The sequence below is a fragment of the Kryptolebias marmoratus genome, linkage group LG1, assembly GCF_001649575.2.
Source record: "Kryptolebias marmoratus isolate JLee-2015 linkage group LG1, ASM164957v2, whole genome shotgun sequence".
Classification (NCBI taxonomy): Eukaryota; Metazoa; Chordata; class Actinopteri; order Cyprinodontiformes; family Rivulidae; genus Kryptolebias; species Kryptolebias marmoratus.
The window spans coordinates 1,673,076-1,689,109 of NC_051430.1; the positions used below are offsets into that span (position 1 = coordinate 1,673,076).

Consider the following 16,034-nt stretch of genomic DNA (forward strand, 5'->3'; position numbering starts at 1 on the left):
GAAACCAGACACAGATATAAAGGTAAGTGAATTTATTTACAGGGTGAAACTATATACAGTGGGCGGTATCCGGAGGGGTCTGCAAGAGAAGGAGAGCTAGGTGAGTCTCGGGTACGAGTCTTGGTCCGGGACGGTTGCAAGGTGGTGGTTATAATGTCTTTTTGTTTGCTTACAGATCCAGGAGGTGAATGCAGCGCCGAGGAGAGGAGGAGCGGTTCCAGGAGTTCCAGGAAGTGACAAGCCAGTTCCAGCAAGGTAAGTATCCGAGTGGTTCCAGGTAAGTAGTTCTTAGCATCCGTAGTCATGGCGTAGCAAAAACCTAGGGCGTAGGCAAAAACAAAGAACGTAGTTAACACTAGGAGCAAGAGTTCAGGTTAGACGCTGAAGCAGAGAATCTAACCCAGTAGGTTTGATGCTCCAGCGAAGATGTGATCACAGCCTGCTGCTTAAATCCTGTGTGGTCTCATCAGTGGTATGAGGAACACCTGTGGACAATGATTAGTGGCGCCACCCAGAAGGTGGAGCCAAACCCCAGATCCTCACAAATACAGCATCACACATGACCACCTCTGTTCAAAAATATCCATTTTCAGTTGCAAATTTGCAGTCATGTTTCCCAGCCAGTCAAAGCAGATACTTACTTGTCCTGAGCCTGGTTCTGCTGGAGGCTTCTTCCTGTTAAAAGGGAGTTTTTTCTTTCTGCTCTTGCCAATGTGCTGCTCATAATGGGAGACTACGACTAGAAGTGAAGATTCAATGCAATCTTCTTTCTTCCTTAGATAGATAACTTTTACTAATTTGTTTTTATAATTTATGTGAATGTTTTTGTACAGTGCCTTGAGATGACTTTTGTTGTGACTTGGTGCTATATAAATAAACTGAATTGAATTGAAACATGTGGCCCCATTTCCACAACACACACACCTGCAATAAGTAGTCTAATTTTATTTTCTTCTTAGAGCTCTACCTGAGCCAGTCTGAGGACCTCACTAAATCATTCAATCTGTACTAATGACATATGGATTTATTTAAACAATGGACATCCAGCTGATGGTTATTAAAGCTTATTGCTAAGCTTGAGACAACTAGTTCTCTGATTTTAGGAAACTTTCCACATTTATCAGTTATTGCAACATCATAATAACCTAACAAAGGAAGCTTGATGTACAGTGTAAGGGATTGACATACAGTAGATCATATAATTTTTTTTCAGATAAGCTGCAAGGGCTCTATATAGTACTTTATATATATTTTTGCCTTTGAAATCATTGAAGTGTTGATGTACAAAATATAATCTTTCAGTGACATCAAACCTGAGGGTTAGAGTAGAACCTCTGACATGGAATATTCAGATGCCACACAAAGAGCTGAGTGGAAAAGAAAGAGTAAAGGGGGTTAATTTTGTCTCTGATTGCTTTCATTTACCTGTGCCATGTGCAGCATCAGGCCTGTGTGAGAACTGCCCCCCATGGTCATTGTTAAGGTGAATGTACAGACAAAAACCACAGATGGCCTCCATATTTACAGAAGGTTAAGTCACTATCAAATGTTCTAAGTGGACTGGCAGTGGGGAGGAGGAAGTTTTCAATAGATTTTATAAATGTTGAGGCGTCTGCAAGGAGCGCCGGATGGACGGTGTTAGAGGGTCTCTACACGCTCATTGTTGATTGCAGAGACAAAGCAGAGGTTCATTCTGTTAATCAAGATGGGCCAGCGGTGGCCATTCACACCATCAGCCATTAAGCACTTCAACACCTGCTCTCTCTCACTCACCCTTTCATGCTCCTCCCTTTATCAGCCCTCTTTTGTCCACAAACACACTCATAATGCAAAAACATGAAACATTTGACAGAGCAGGGAGTTGCGGCTAATACCTTTCACTTTATTTTCTACAGGGTGTTGAGCTGCCACTAGAGAGACACACTTGCTACAGGCAGAGCACGAGGATGAGAATGAACACGAAGGAACATTGAAGCTTCACCTTCTCCCACTATCACTGTCCCTTGCTAACATCAGATCAGTATTTCCACCAAACTCACTGTGTTCAGGTTCATCAGCTGATGGAGGAACGCCTCTGAAAGGACTTGTTAGCTGAACTGATCCTGCTTGAGTGAGTGGGCTATGTACTGCAGTGTGTGAACACCTGAATCATATACTGCTCAGCCAATAGACATCAACTGACAAAACAAGACTGTTGTTGTAACTTTTTGAAATGAGAAAAAAATAATTAAATCATTGATCTTGAATGTTTCAGTGGAAAGTTGACTTTAAAGAAGTGTCATTTAATAAATTACACAATTTCCTGAAATCATGATTGTTTTGTTTTTTTGGGGGGGTTCTTTGCTTTGTTTTGTCAGTATGGAGAATCCTGAGTTTATTATGCTGCTGCACTTTAAGTAACTGCCAAATAGTCTTTTCCTGCTATTTTCTGCTTCCTGAGGTGCTCTCCTGCTCCTTCACCACACTATATAGGGCCCCATCAACATGAGAATGGCATTTTGTGGGTAGTTGAATGTTTTTTTTTATTTTTTCAGCTTTTCATCCACAAAGAAACAACATTTTATGATTCCAGGTTTCACAGTGAGAAAATTCTTAAGCACCCCCATTAGGTTATTGTGTTGACAGCATAAACCCAACCTGTTGGAAACAATGAGATCATAGTTCCACCTCCTGTCAGAACTACAGCTCCATTCATGTCATGCATGCTTGTGTTTGGTTGCAGGTACCAGTTACCTAATGTACAGCAAATCTTTTGTGCACAGTATTACTTCAATAAACAGATCAAAAATTCAAACACAATTTTCTATATATCAGCATCGCTTTTCTTCAAGAATACCACAATGTATATGGACAATCACACCATGCTTTGGACTCAATCCTGGCACAACTTCTTGTACTTGTTAGACAACAGCTATGTGCTACAAGAACACACCATTCTAAAAGCAAAGGTACATACAATCAGTGGCCATTTCATTAGGTACACCTTGCTAGTTCTGGGTTGCTCACTGGATATCTTGTATCCAGTGAGCAATTAAAATTAAGGCAGTTTTTATTACTTTCTTCAAAGTCAAAAGTTTAAATATACTAAGATTACTATTCGGACATTTGATGTCATCTGATAGGTTCATTGATAACGTCTGAGTTAACTGGAGACACAATTCTGGATGTAATTTAAGATACACCTGAAACACACTGCTTCCCTGTGTAACATTATTGGAAAGTCAAAAGAAATCAGCCAAGATATCATCAGGAAGAGGATTGTGGACTTGCACAAGTCTGGTTCATCCTTGGGTGCAACTTCCAGATGCCTGAGGGTGCCTTGTTCATCTGCACAAATAATTATATGTAAGGACAAACAAGATGTCTGGCACGAAATAGACTAAATTCTGCTTTTTTGACATAATAGTATTATATTCGTACTTTAACTTTGTAGGGTTCTTCAAGTTTACTTAGGAAGAATCCCTTTTGAAACTAGTCTCTGCAATCTCAATTTGTCTTTTTAAAGTAACTAATTTAATAGTGTTTGCTTTCTTTTAAAATTAAGCCTGCTGGATGATATGAACCCCTAAATATGCCTTTAGTGCTTCCCATGTCACTCCAGCAGAGGGAACATTGGTATCTATGTATAAATTAATTTCTGACCTGAGAGAGTCTTTGAAAGCCTCACTGAGTAAGAGACTGGAAGTGAAGTGAAGTGAAGTGAAGTGAGATTTATTTATATAGCACTTTTCAGCAACAAGGCGATCCAAAGCGCTTTACAACAGAAACAGAAACAGAATCCAATACAGCAGGTACATAATGAAACACAAAAAAGAAAAACACATTAATCATGTATAATCTAAATGAAATATAGGATAATCTAAATGAAATCACCAAACCAGACATATCTAAACATGAGCTAAGACAGTCAAAATAGTAGCTAAAATTATCTACATAAAATTATGATAAAGTTAAAGCTGAACTAAACAACAATTAGTAATCTAACTATCTAACACTTTCTAAAATATGAGCTAAGATAAACTAAACTAAATGTACAGGAAGGCTAAATAACCTAACACATGACAATGCTAAAACTAATGGTACAGAAGACTTTCTAATAGTACCACAGGCCCACTAAGGCAGATTGTGTTGAAACTTAACTTCACCGAAGTCTTCCATCCTGAGCAACACATTGGCAACAGTGGAAAGGAAAAAAATCCCTTTTAACAGGATGGAATCTCAAGCAGAACCAAGCTCAGGACGAGTGGGCTTTTGCTTTGATCCGCTAGGGTTAGAGTACAGGAAAGAGACTCAGACAAACATAGAATGACCTGTCTATGTGTAGTTTCTATTGATAGAAAGAGAAAGAAAAACACATGGTAATGATAGAAATAATTACAGTAGAGCAAGTAAAGACAACAGCAGAGTGAGGAAATGTGGTCAATTTGTCCTCCAGCAGTCTAAGCCTATAGCGGTATAACTAAGGTATAGCTCAGGAAACCCAAGCCAACCCTAGCTATAGGACTTATCAAAAAGGAAAGTAATAAGCCTAGCCTTGATAGTAGACAGGGTGTCAACCTCACAAACAAAAAGTTGAAGTTAGTTCCACAAGAGTTGGCTACCACGTTGGAAATAAGGAGGCAAGCTCACACAGCCATGAACCAGGATGAGGGGGCAGTAGGAGGCGGTGTCAGCACGTCACTAAACATTGAAGGGCCGACACCACCTCTGGGAACAGCAGGTGTGACACCTCTGGTCACTGAAACATGTCAGGTTATGTCAGAAGAGACAGAAGAAATATTTAAGTGTCTAATAACATAAGAACCTTAAAGACTGCATTGGTCCAAGCACTGTACCCTGAGGAACTCCATGACAAACTTTGGTGTATGAAGAAGATTGATTATTAACATTTACAAACTGGAATCTATAAAAATAAATATGATTGGAATCATTTTAGACCTGCTCCTTTAATCCCAATATCATGTTCAAACCTCTGCAATAGAATATTGTGATCAATTGTATCAAATGTTGCACTGAGATCTAACAGGACAAGTATGGACACAAGGCTAATGTCTGAGACCATGAGAATATCTTTAGTAACTTTCACCAGTGCTATTTCTGTGCTATGTATGATAAGCTCTAAACCTTGACTGAAACTCAAACAGATTATTTCTGTCCAGAGTTTTCCACAATTGACATGCAACTAATTGAGTAATTGATTAGATATACATCTGTAACTGGCCAGAACTCCTAAATCAATATTGGGTTTGTTAAAGAAAGGTTTAATTTCAGCAACCTTAAAGCTCTGTGACACATAACCAGTCAATATAGACAAGCTAAGCATATCCAAAATTGGGATATGTATTACGGGGAATACCTGAATGCTGCTGTGGCTTGGTGGTCAAGTGCAGCGGTCCTGTAATCTTGAGAATTGTAGGTTTGAGCGCAGGTTTGTAGCAGTAAGGGCATCTGGCGGAAAAACAATTGCCAAGTAATTTGTGCAAGTTTGCTTGCTGTGGCAACTCCTGTAAAAGGAAGCAGCCAAAAGAACATTGTCATCAGTAGGGGGAATACCTCTTTGATCAGTCTGGTTGGGATGGGATCTAGCAAACATGTTGATGGTTTAGATCAGGGGTGTCAAACTCCAGGCCTCGAGGGTCGCTGTCCTGGGAGGTTTAGGTTTTTCTGCTCCAACACACCTGATTCAAATGGTTTAATTACCTCCTCACTAAATCAGCAAGTCATCCATTTAAACCAGGTGTTTTAAAGCAAGAACACATCTGAAACATGCAGTAGAGCGGCCCCCGAGGAATGGAGTTTGACACCCCTGGTTTAGATGGTGTTATTTTTGACAATTTGAAAAGCTCAGGACAAAAGCAGTCCAAACACAAATTAGGTTCTAGTGACACTTCTAAAGCTGCCTCATCTGATAGGGAAGAAGAGGCAGCAGTAGGAAGGATGGAGTGAATTTTCCTTCTAATTGAAGTAATCTTATTTATGAAGAATTTCATAAAGTCATCACTACTTTGAGTTATAGGGATACAAGGCTCAACAGTGATTGGACTTTTCATTAGTTTAGCTACAGTACTAAACATAAATCTGGGATTGTTCTTATTATCTTCTATTAAAGATGAAAAATAAACAGTTCTAGCCTGATAAAGGGCTTTCTTGTATGTTAGCAGGCTATCTCTCCAGGTCAAATAAAATTATTCCAGTGGAGTGCCATTTTCTTTCCTACTTTCTAGATACCTGTTTTAAAGTAAGTAATTCTTAACAAACAAAGGAGCCCTCTTCCATTGACTGATTACTTTCTTCTTCTAAGGATCAATTGTGGTAAGTGATGTTTACATTGAGGTAATATCAACAAGATCATCTAAGTTGCTGCTCTACTGATTGCATTATTCTGCAAGACAGATGAAAATAATAATGGAAGGGATTCTTTAAATTTGGTTACAGTGTTCTCTGATCAACATCTACCATAATGAAATTTACTCTCAGTGGTTGTGTAATCAGTAAATGTAAACTCAAAGGTTATTAAAAATGGTCAAACAGAAAATGATTGTTAGGATAGGGTATATTATGTGTTTACTCTCTACACCATATATCAGAACCAGATCAAGAGTATGATGAAGAGAATGAGTAAGTTTGTGGACATTTTGGGAAAACCAATTGTCTCTAATAATTAATTATGGCTATGTTTAAGCTATCACTTTCAACATCTACATGAATATTGAAATCCCCCACTGTTATGCCTTTATCAGTATACAATGATAAATCAGACAAAAAAATCTGAGAATTCAGACAAAAACTGAGAATAAGGGCCTACTGGTTGATATATAACAACATGTAAAAGTGTTTTTTTTCTGATTTCCATTTTGTATGAGAAAGACTGAGGGTCAAAGACTAAAAAAATATGTCTAATAATTGGTTTATCATTAATCAATAATCCTGACTGAAAAATAGCAGCTACTCCTTCACCTCAACCTATTGTTCATGAAGCATGAAAGTTTAGATAATTAGCAGGAGTGGATTCATTTATACTAGCAAATTCTTTCTGCTGTAGCCAGTTTTCTGTTAGACAAAATAAATCAATTGGATGATCAGTTATCAAATCATTAATTAGCAGAGACTTAGAGGAGAGAGATCTTATGTTCAGTAATATGCATTATGATTTTTTTTTTGTTCTGGTAAAGTAAATGTGTGAAATATGTGAAAAAGCATCACATCACCAGCCAGAGAACTAACATTACCCAAAACAAGATGATAAGATGTAAAAAAAACAAACAAACAAAAAAAAACCTTACTGGCTCCTTTTATTCTTGACTACTATCATTAGACCTTATTTGTAAAATATTTCAGACATTTACTGTTTTTGAATTTGGATTTCAATACTGAAACTATAGTTAATGATCAATGGGAATTTCAAAGATCTAAACAAGTGGTCAAAATTCTTAGTTGGGCTATAAAACATTAGATATCCTCTCAGGCAAATGATTATTTGCTAAATTTGTCCTAAATAAACTATATGATTATTGATGAGATGTACCTGTTAAAAAAGAAAAAAACTAAGCTAAAGAGTTACGTCGTCCCACATCCGAGAAAAAATATTGCATAATTATTTGAAGTTGATGTTCAATGGAGATAAAGATGAAGAGGTTGGAAAATTCTTTAAGCTTGAGATCCTGCACATCTAAATGGAGCCATTTTGACCCTTGCTATACTTCAAATAGATTTGATTGTGGTCAGAATTTGAACTGTCCAATTAGAGGGCATGTAGTTTCTATTTTCGTTTCCACTGCTGGTTCTGAAAATTATGTAGATTTTAAAGTATTAAGATTGTGTAATCATTTGGGTGGATTTTAACTTATGAAACTGAAAACAAAAGAGTGGTTAATGTCCTGAGTGTAACTGTAGTGTTGACTTACTTTATTTTTATTTTAACAAAGCTGCAGTACATCATTTTAAAATTCTACTTTACTTTTAGGACTTGCAAGAGGATTATAAAGGAAGAACCTGTCTGTAGAACCTGTCCAGAGAATCTGACTCAACCTTGTTAGACTGCCTCACTGCACAGTTTGATTTGTAGTTAAGACTTGGGGTCAAACTTCACACTTGTAATTTCAGATTTACACACATTGTTGGAACTTTGATCATATTACACAGTTTTCAGCTTCTCTTCATTTATTTCAGTGACTTTCTCTAAGTTACAAATGACTTTCTGGATATTTCAGTTTCTTCAAGCTCTGGAAACATTTAGAATCCCAATTCAAAAAAAGTGGAGACGTGTAAAATGCAAATAAAAGCAGAATGTTTAATTCATAATGGACGTAGTAAGCATGTCACATGTTTAAACTAAAAAACTGCGTCATTTTTTTTCTTTAAGAATTTTTTTTTATTGTACAGCAGCAACACATTTTCAAAAACTTGGGACAGGAGCAACCAAAGGCTGTAAAAGCAAGTGGTACAAATAAGAAACAGCTGAAGGAGCATTTTGCAACTAATTAGGTTAAATGGCAACAGGTCAGTTTGAGGACTAGGTATATAAAAAGCATTTTAGAGAAGCCTAATATTTTTGTAAAAACAGGCAGAGATTCATCAGTCTTCCAAAAACTGTCTAAAATAGTGGAACGATTTCAAAATAATATCCCTCAGTGGAAAATTGAAAATTATTTGATTATCCCTCATCCACAGCTCATAATATTAAAAGATTTCAGGATTTTGGAGAAATTTAACATCTCAAAGGACAAAGTTGAAAGTCAGTATTGGAAGACTGTGATCTTTAGGCCCTCAGGCAGCACTGCATCAAAAAAAGGTTCTGATTTTTGATGGACATCACTGCATGGGGTTAGGAACATGTCCACAAATCACTATCTGTAAACACAGTTTGTTGTGTTATCCACAAATGGAGGTTAAAGCTTTATTGTGCAAAAAGAAACCATGCTGTTGAAATGCAGAAATGCTTTTGCCTTATCTTGGCCAAAGCGTATTTAAAATGAACTGAGGTAAAGTGAAATACTGTTCTGTGGTCAGAAAAATTACAATTTAAAATTATTTTTGGAAACCGTGGATGCCACATCCTCCGTACTAAAGAGGAGAAGAATTGTCCAGCTTGTTATCAGCGCACAGTTTAAAAGCCTGCCTTTCTAATAGTATGGTTGTACAGTAGTGCTTCTGGCATGGGTGGTGTGCATATCACCAATATAAAACAGTATATGCAGGATTTATCATTCAGAAAACTTCTTTTTCAGGGAAGTGGCTTACTTGCAGTCTAGACCTCATGCCAGTTGAAAACATTTTGTCCATCATGCAAATAAAAAATCCTACAAAGAAGACCCAGGTCTGTTGAACAGCTAGAATCCTACATCAGACAAGAATGAGACAAAATTATGTCCAAAAACTTAAGTAGTCTCCTCAGTTCCTAGGCATTTGCAGAAGACAGGATGCTTCACAGTGGAAAAATATGGCCATGTCTCTGCCCAGAAATATTTTATATCTTTTGCTGCATAAAATTCAAAATAACCTCGTTTTTTCCTAAAAATGCTACAATATGTTGGTTTTAAGATTTGATGTTTACTATGTTCCATTTGAATAAATATGAGTTTATGAGGTTTGCAAATCACTGCATTCTGATTTTACTGTTTGTACATTTTACACAATATCCCAACATTTTCGGAATTTGGGAGCTAAAAATCTTTCTGATTTAACTTAAACCAATTGCAGCAGTTTTACAGCCCACCAATTTGAACGAACACAACTCATGATCTAATGAAGTTTGCCTCTACCAGACTGCCCTCTGTTTGGCTCCAAATACTGTTGCTGAACATAAGTAGATTTTTCCAATCACTGCAGAGATATCTGCATTATTACCAGCAGCTGGTATCCATTATTGGTACTTTTCCTCTTTTTTATTGCAGTGAATTTGTTGAAACGCAGTAATGTGATATTGTCTGACTGCTGGAGTTATTATGCCACAGCTAACATAGATCATAAAAATGAACTTATTTTTGATGTTAGAAGTCTTGTTAGACAACACAGTGTACTCAACATGACCTGCATGCTCTTTCTTTAGTCAAAATGTAGATGAATTTTGAAGAAGAATTGATTTGAGAAAAATAAAATCCCAATGAAAAACTTTTTTCTGCAATAGAAATGTAACTGCTTCTCACTATTTCAAAAACCCAATTGTAAAAGAAACAAAAACACTTGTTAACTGGTGTTTTAGTGTTTTGAACTGAACTGATGTGAATGTTTCTTCAGTAAGATGAGGCTCAAACCTTTGACTGCTGAATTAAGTGAGTAAAAAACGCCAACGCACAAGTAAAGCTTTACTTTGTTGAATTTTATTTGTTTTATGCTATAACAATAAAATATATCTAAAAAAAATGTTTTGGACATTTTCTATTTTGGGAGCAAAGCATGTAAGTCTAACATGGACAGACTGTTGACTCATTGAAAATGAAACAAACAAAAACAAAATGTAACTGAACAAAGAAAACAATATCAGGAGAATCAGTTCCACAATAGTAACGACTGCAGATACATGGTTTTTTATGTTTTGTTTTTTTGTTTGTGTGTGTGTGTGTTGTAAGGTATCTTCATATAGTAGTAGATATTCACTTCACAACATAAATACACTGTACAGAGTGATAACACACAGCTGTCTCAACTGGAAAACCAAGGTGCATGTGTGTGTATTCAGGCAGACATTGAGTTAAGGCAGGCGGATGGATTGTCTATAACACCTTGAAATAAAGAACAAGGAATAATTTAGCATGGCAACAGTAAGAAAGTTGAGCTGCACAATTTTACAAAACACCTTTAGTGTCTTTGTTTTCACTGGTTATGGTGACAGAGAGGATCAGACTGGTTTATCACTGCTGCTCTTGGAGGGACGAAAAATGAATGTTCAACACAGTAAGTGCCACAGTTGAGTCCACAATCACAATATTTCTTAGCCAAATGATCCAATAAGGCATACCACATCATTGTCTAGTTGTCCAATATAAGTTTACTGTCATGCTTCCCAACAGACAGTTAAAGTGACTTGCAATAGAGCTTTAACCCATATAGGATCACAATTAGATACAGTCTCAGCTTGTCTATTTTTACTGCTCTGAATATCTGCACCCTTTTATGATAACTATAAAAGGTCTGCTGTTGTTCTTAGGCATCACTACTCTACCAGCTGTTTGTCTAAGCATCTTTGCTCAGATCTTAGGCCAGTATTTTACCTGGATGTGACTGCTGACCATGTTGTAGTTTCATGCAAAGTGCAGGCATAGTCAGAAGAGCTAAACAGAATTTAGACAAAAGACTTAAAATATTAAAATAAACAGCTGACAAGGCAGCACAATACTGAAAACTAAAACCATGCACAGGAACAACAAAATCACCACATGGAACCAGGATACTAACGGGAGTAAAACAGAGTCATCACTGAAGGCAGTGATGACTGAGGGAACCTATGGCTAATGAAAGAAGGAGGAAACTAAATGACTAAATATGCTGAACTCAAGGGAAATTACCCAGACAAAACTACAGCAAAATTACGATTGACCTAATAACGAATATATAAACTCAACCTATAAAACAAACACAAAAACCCCAAGATCCTGACAGGCAAATAATTATTGAAAAACTTCTCCAAATCTGCCTATCTTCATTTCATAAATCTATTCCAGTAGATTACATCATAAACATGGGATTGGCTGCCAAGGTGGGTACAAAGCTAGCTACGGTGGGTATGTTGTGGGTGGAGGTGGACAATAAAATAATGTGCACCGCCTAGAATACAATTTTAATAGCACACAAAAATAAGCTTTGATTTTTTAAAACTGGTTATGCAAAATTTAACCACATGAATTACTGGTTGTTTTGTCGCAAACACTTCTGTGAGACTGCAATGGGAAATTTGTCACTTTTCTCACAATTTTGAGTCCCCAACTAGCCTTCGAGATCCAAAGAGAGGTAAAGGTTAGACAGTGTCCAAGTTGGTGTTGGCACACTGGATGACAACCATGGTATGATGTAAAAACTCAGCCAGAACATAGTCTGTCTTTGCTGGTTTTTGATGAGGGCATTGGGTGTGTATTAAGAACACAGTTGGCTCTCCATTCCAGCGTGATTGGTCATGAAAATTGTTGAGCAAGCACAAAAGTTTTGTTAGTACTGTTGTGATTTGGTCTTTGAGAATTCGAAACGGGACTAGCCATGCTGCCCTTATGCCTAGGCTACAACCATGATTGTTACAGGGTCATAGAAACAATCTAGCACAGACCTGATACCCATGGTGGTAGTCTCAAGCTAGCTTGGCCTTGTCTTTCAGCTTGTGGCTACACTCTGACACAGCCTAGAAAGTCATGCCAGGAAAGGAATATAGAGTGTGGTGAAGGAGCGGGAGAGAAAATGGCAGGATAAACCTATCAGTCAGTACTGAAAGCATAGCAGTGTCATGATTACCTTTACACTGAAGGAGGTTTTCCTGTTTGAATGTGTAGCTGAGTTGTCATCCAAAAATAAGGCCCCTTAATTCCTCACTTTTGGAAAAATGTTTATGTAAATCTATTAAAAACTTTTTTGTGGTATTACTGTTAACCTGATACAATGATATGTTCAGATTTTTTATAATTTGTTTACATTAAGAAAAGAGGAATCCAGCTTCAGTATCTGTCTACACCCACAGAGATCTTTGATTTAGTGAGCTGAACAGTGAATAAGCATGTCACATCTTCATTTCTCAGATTTTATTGTTTTCAGAAGTCAGACATCCTCATTAACAAAATGCAGGATTCCATGTGCCCCTCCTCCCCCTGGGTTAACAGAGAAAACTGAAGGACAAACATGCTTCTTTTCACATCTTTAATTAAAAAAGAAGATTCAGTCTTTCTTAGATTCCTTTCTACCATGACTTCTATTTTATTTCATCTAACCAAATATTGCTCTGTTTACTCCCTATTGTTTGTAATTGATTTTTAAATTAGTGTCCTCTTCTTTGGTGTCTCTCTCATCTTTATCATTTCTATTTTCTCGGCAATTTATGTTCAGCTAAACCGGAACGTAGCTCATTAAGTCATCTGGTTTTGACATTTCCCAGTTAAATAAATAGATTTAAACATAACTCATAAAGCTTTCACCTTTAAATTGTCTGTAGGCTTGGAAGTGCAGTCCCATCATGTTGTCCCAAAGTACCTTCTCATCCTAATAATGAAGATTCTAGGTCAGTGTTATTTTACAATTTGGATTTATTAGGACTCCTTGTTGCATTCAGTACTTAAGTTTAATTTCTCTTTGCTCAGCAAATAGACTGATCCTCCCATTATCCACCAGTGTCAGATTTCACAGTAAAAGTTCTTTAAAAGTGGCACTAGGAAGTGTCTTGTTGTGATTTCCACAAATATTGAAAAAAAATCAGGGAACTGTACACAACACTAATCTGGATACCATGTTTCAATTTTATCTAAGCATTGTTATAAGTCAGACCATTTTCTTTAAAGCTTAAATATTACCCAGTCAGTACTTGTATGTAATCGCCTAAGGATCATAGCTAAAAATAAAATCTGAGGTCATAAAAATCCTCTCTCTTAGGTTAGATAACTTCACACAGATTCACAATAACATTGGTGTCTATGTGCAGCAGGTGTAATTTGTTTTGTTTTCAGTGTTGATCGGGAAAGAGATGAAACACAACATCTGAAGTGATGAAAATTTAGGGACCATACAAACTGCAGCTTCAGGCTGTAATATGCAAAAACATCAATAGAATTGTCCATATTTTCACCTAAATCACATCAGATACTTATTTATCTTTCATTTTAATGTCATTTCAAGAGTTAAATTAGAAACATGAACATTTGTATAATTCTGAAAAAAGGATATTTCTATGTTACTTTATTGATGGTTTCTAAACACTTGTCCAGTTAAGAATATGACAGAATATGGTACACTGTATTGTCTTCTTTTCTGCAGTGGGCAGGAGGTGATGTTTGTAATTTTACAATGGTTTGATACCTTGTTCAGAAGTTAGTAATTCTGGAAATGAGAATTTGTCCAACTTTTTACCATTACTAAACCCAAACAATGATATATCGCTTGTTCTCAACCAGAATGTTGTCTGTTAGCAAATCCAGCCTTACCTAAATAGGGGAAGGATTACAAATTGGCACACAAAGTTTAGCAAACTAAGAGGATGGATTCTTACAAATTAAATATGTTTTGCTATCATGACCGCAGGGGTCTCCATAAGTTTGTCTTTTATGCTTCACTGATGTTTGATTTAATCAAAAGGATATGATGTAACTCCTCCCATAGATCTAAGTTTAAAGGTTTAAAACCAGGACAGAAAATCCAATCTTTAAAAGTCATATTAAAGTAACTGTGTGGGACATCAAAAAAAAAAAAAAAAAAAAAACATTCAAAATCGTAAGTCATAAGTGTAATCGCATACTCTAAAACTCCTCCCTTCCAAGTCAAGCATAGCCCTAACAAAGACAAGCTAGTGGGAGCTTTTGTAGTTTAAATTTTACCATTCACACACACTTTCATGTCCACAAACTTAGTTTTATTTAGACGTACATAACATGGTGGCAGGAAATTCTGTGCCCCCTGTCACACACATGCTCTCTTAGCATGCAGCATCTCGATGAGCAGGTTGTTGCAGGTTACCTCTCCGCTCAGGTGCATGTAGCACAAGTAGTCCTCGGCCTGCGTACTGAGAGAGCGCAGCTCAGGCAACCGGACCACCAGCTGGCTGAACTTATCCTGAAACTGAGGATAAGTGGTAAGTGTGTACTCCAGTAGAGCTCCATTCACCTGCTCCTGGACCCCCTCCACAAATGCCTGGTTCTCCAGTAGCTTTACGTCTGCAACCAGACAGAGGAAATAAATTAGTTCTAACACAAACTGAATTATCATGTCTGATTGTACATGAAATGCTAATACTATAAATTTTATTCTGTTTATTACTGAAAACTCAGAGTCTCTTTATAGACTCAGAAACTTGTTCAATGAGCCTCTACATTTAATGTAAAACATACTAAATGTATTATTATTGTTATTATTAATATTATCCATCCATTCTCTTACTCGCTTCTCCATTCCAGGTCACAGGGAGCTGGTGCCTATTTTCAGCCATTACTCTGCGAGAGGCAGGGGACACCCTGAACATGTCATAAGTCTTATTATTATTATTATTATTATTATTATTATTATTATTATTATTATTATTATTATTATTATTATTATTAAGTCAATAATAACCTATATCATAGGTTTACTTTCAACATTTACATTTCTGTCAAATGTTTAAAATTACATACTAGTAAGATGAACCAGAAAAGGAAGGAATGTAATACAGGATCAGATTTAGATTTTTTTTATTTTATTTTGCACACTTGAAAGTAAACAAGTTCAGATTTTTCCTTGTTAAAAATGAAATCTGCAGCTGAAATCCAATGTTCCATTTTTTATTCAAAAACATTTCTTCAGCTTGTTCTTGTACATTAATTAACGAGTAAGCATGCAGTCCACTCTGTTATGGCTTTATGTTTGAGTTTTATTCATCTATATATTTTGTATCAAAAGATTATTGTGTGTGGGTGGCTCCCACTATGTATTTGTATGTCTGTGTGTGTGTGTGTCTGTGAGAGAGAGAGAGCGACAATAGCCTTGCCCTCCAGTTGAATGGCATTCAGCATCAGCTGAGCCCATCTCGGAGATTCTATTCACACAGTAATTAAATGTTTTGAATCTATGTTCTGAATCATCTTTTCAAAACTGCTTAAGGGCAATTAAATTACCCCCAACAAACCTGACTCTGAAGATGAGGCAGAGCAGCATCACGAGCAAAGAAGCCACTGGCAAAGACAGCAAATATTTTCTGTGTATGACAAGTGCTCTCCCTGCTCAAAAGCTCTTTGTTCCCCGCTTTAGCACCGCACAACAGCAAACACTTCTGAGAATCTGAGCAAGCCACATCTATGCTCTCTCCATCTGCACAAGCCACTACATGAATGTGAGTCTGACTATCAAACGATAGACCCATCCATTACTCTTCTTTT

General features: G+C 36.7%; 2 protein-coding genes and 2 long non-coding RNA genes across 4 annotated transcripts in view; 2 read left to right on the top strand and 2 right to left on the bottom strand.

Annotated features, from left to right (window-relative positions):
• Positions 1 to 323, top strand: part of LOC119617489 — a 1,774-nt gene extending 1,451 nt beyond the window's left edge. Inside the window, exon 2 of the long non-coding RNA XR_005233795.1 lies at positions 142 to 323. This is a non-coding gene — a long non-coding RNA (uncharacterized LOC119617489). The remainder of the gene's footprint in view (positions 1 to 141) is intronic.
• Positions 1 to 2,749, top strand: part of adgrd2 (adhesion G protein-coupled receptor D2) — a 105,258-nt gene extending 102,509 nt beyond the window's left edge. Inside the window, exon 25 of the mRNA XM_037978469.1 lies at positions 1,896 to 2,749. Within this exon, the coding sequence (XP_037834397.1) occupies positions 1,896 to 1,903 (8 nt within the window). The 3' untranslated portion in view covers positions 1,904 to 2,749. The remainder of the gene's footprint in view (positions 1 to 1,895) is intronic.
• LOC119617487 lies at positions 22 to 453 on the bottom strand. The gene is made up of 3 exons (XR_005233786.1): positions 401 to 453; positions 174 to 319; positions 22 to 79 (listed from the first exon to the last, which is right to left on the bottom strand). It is a non-coding gene; the product is annotated as an uncharacterized LOC119617487 (long non-coding RNA).
• Positions 2,750 to 10,338: 7,589 nt separating the features above from the next.
• Positions 10,339 to 16,034, bottom strand: part of LOC108245782 (nuclear receptor subfamily 5 group A member 2) — a 37,434-nt gene continuing 31,738 nt past the window's right edge. Inside the window, exon 7 of the mRNA XM_017432967.3 lies at positions 10,339 to 14,837. Coding sequence (XP_017288456.1) covers positions 14,584 to 14,837 — 254 coding nt within the window. The 3' untranslated portion in view covers positions 10,339 to 14,583. The remainder of the gene's footprint in view (positions 14,838 to 16,034) is intronic.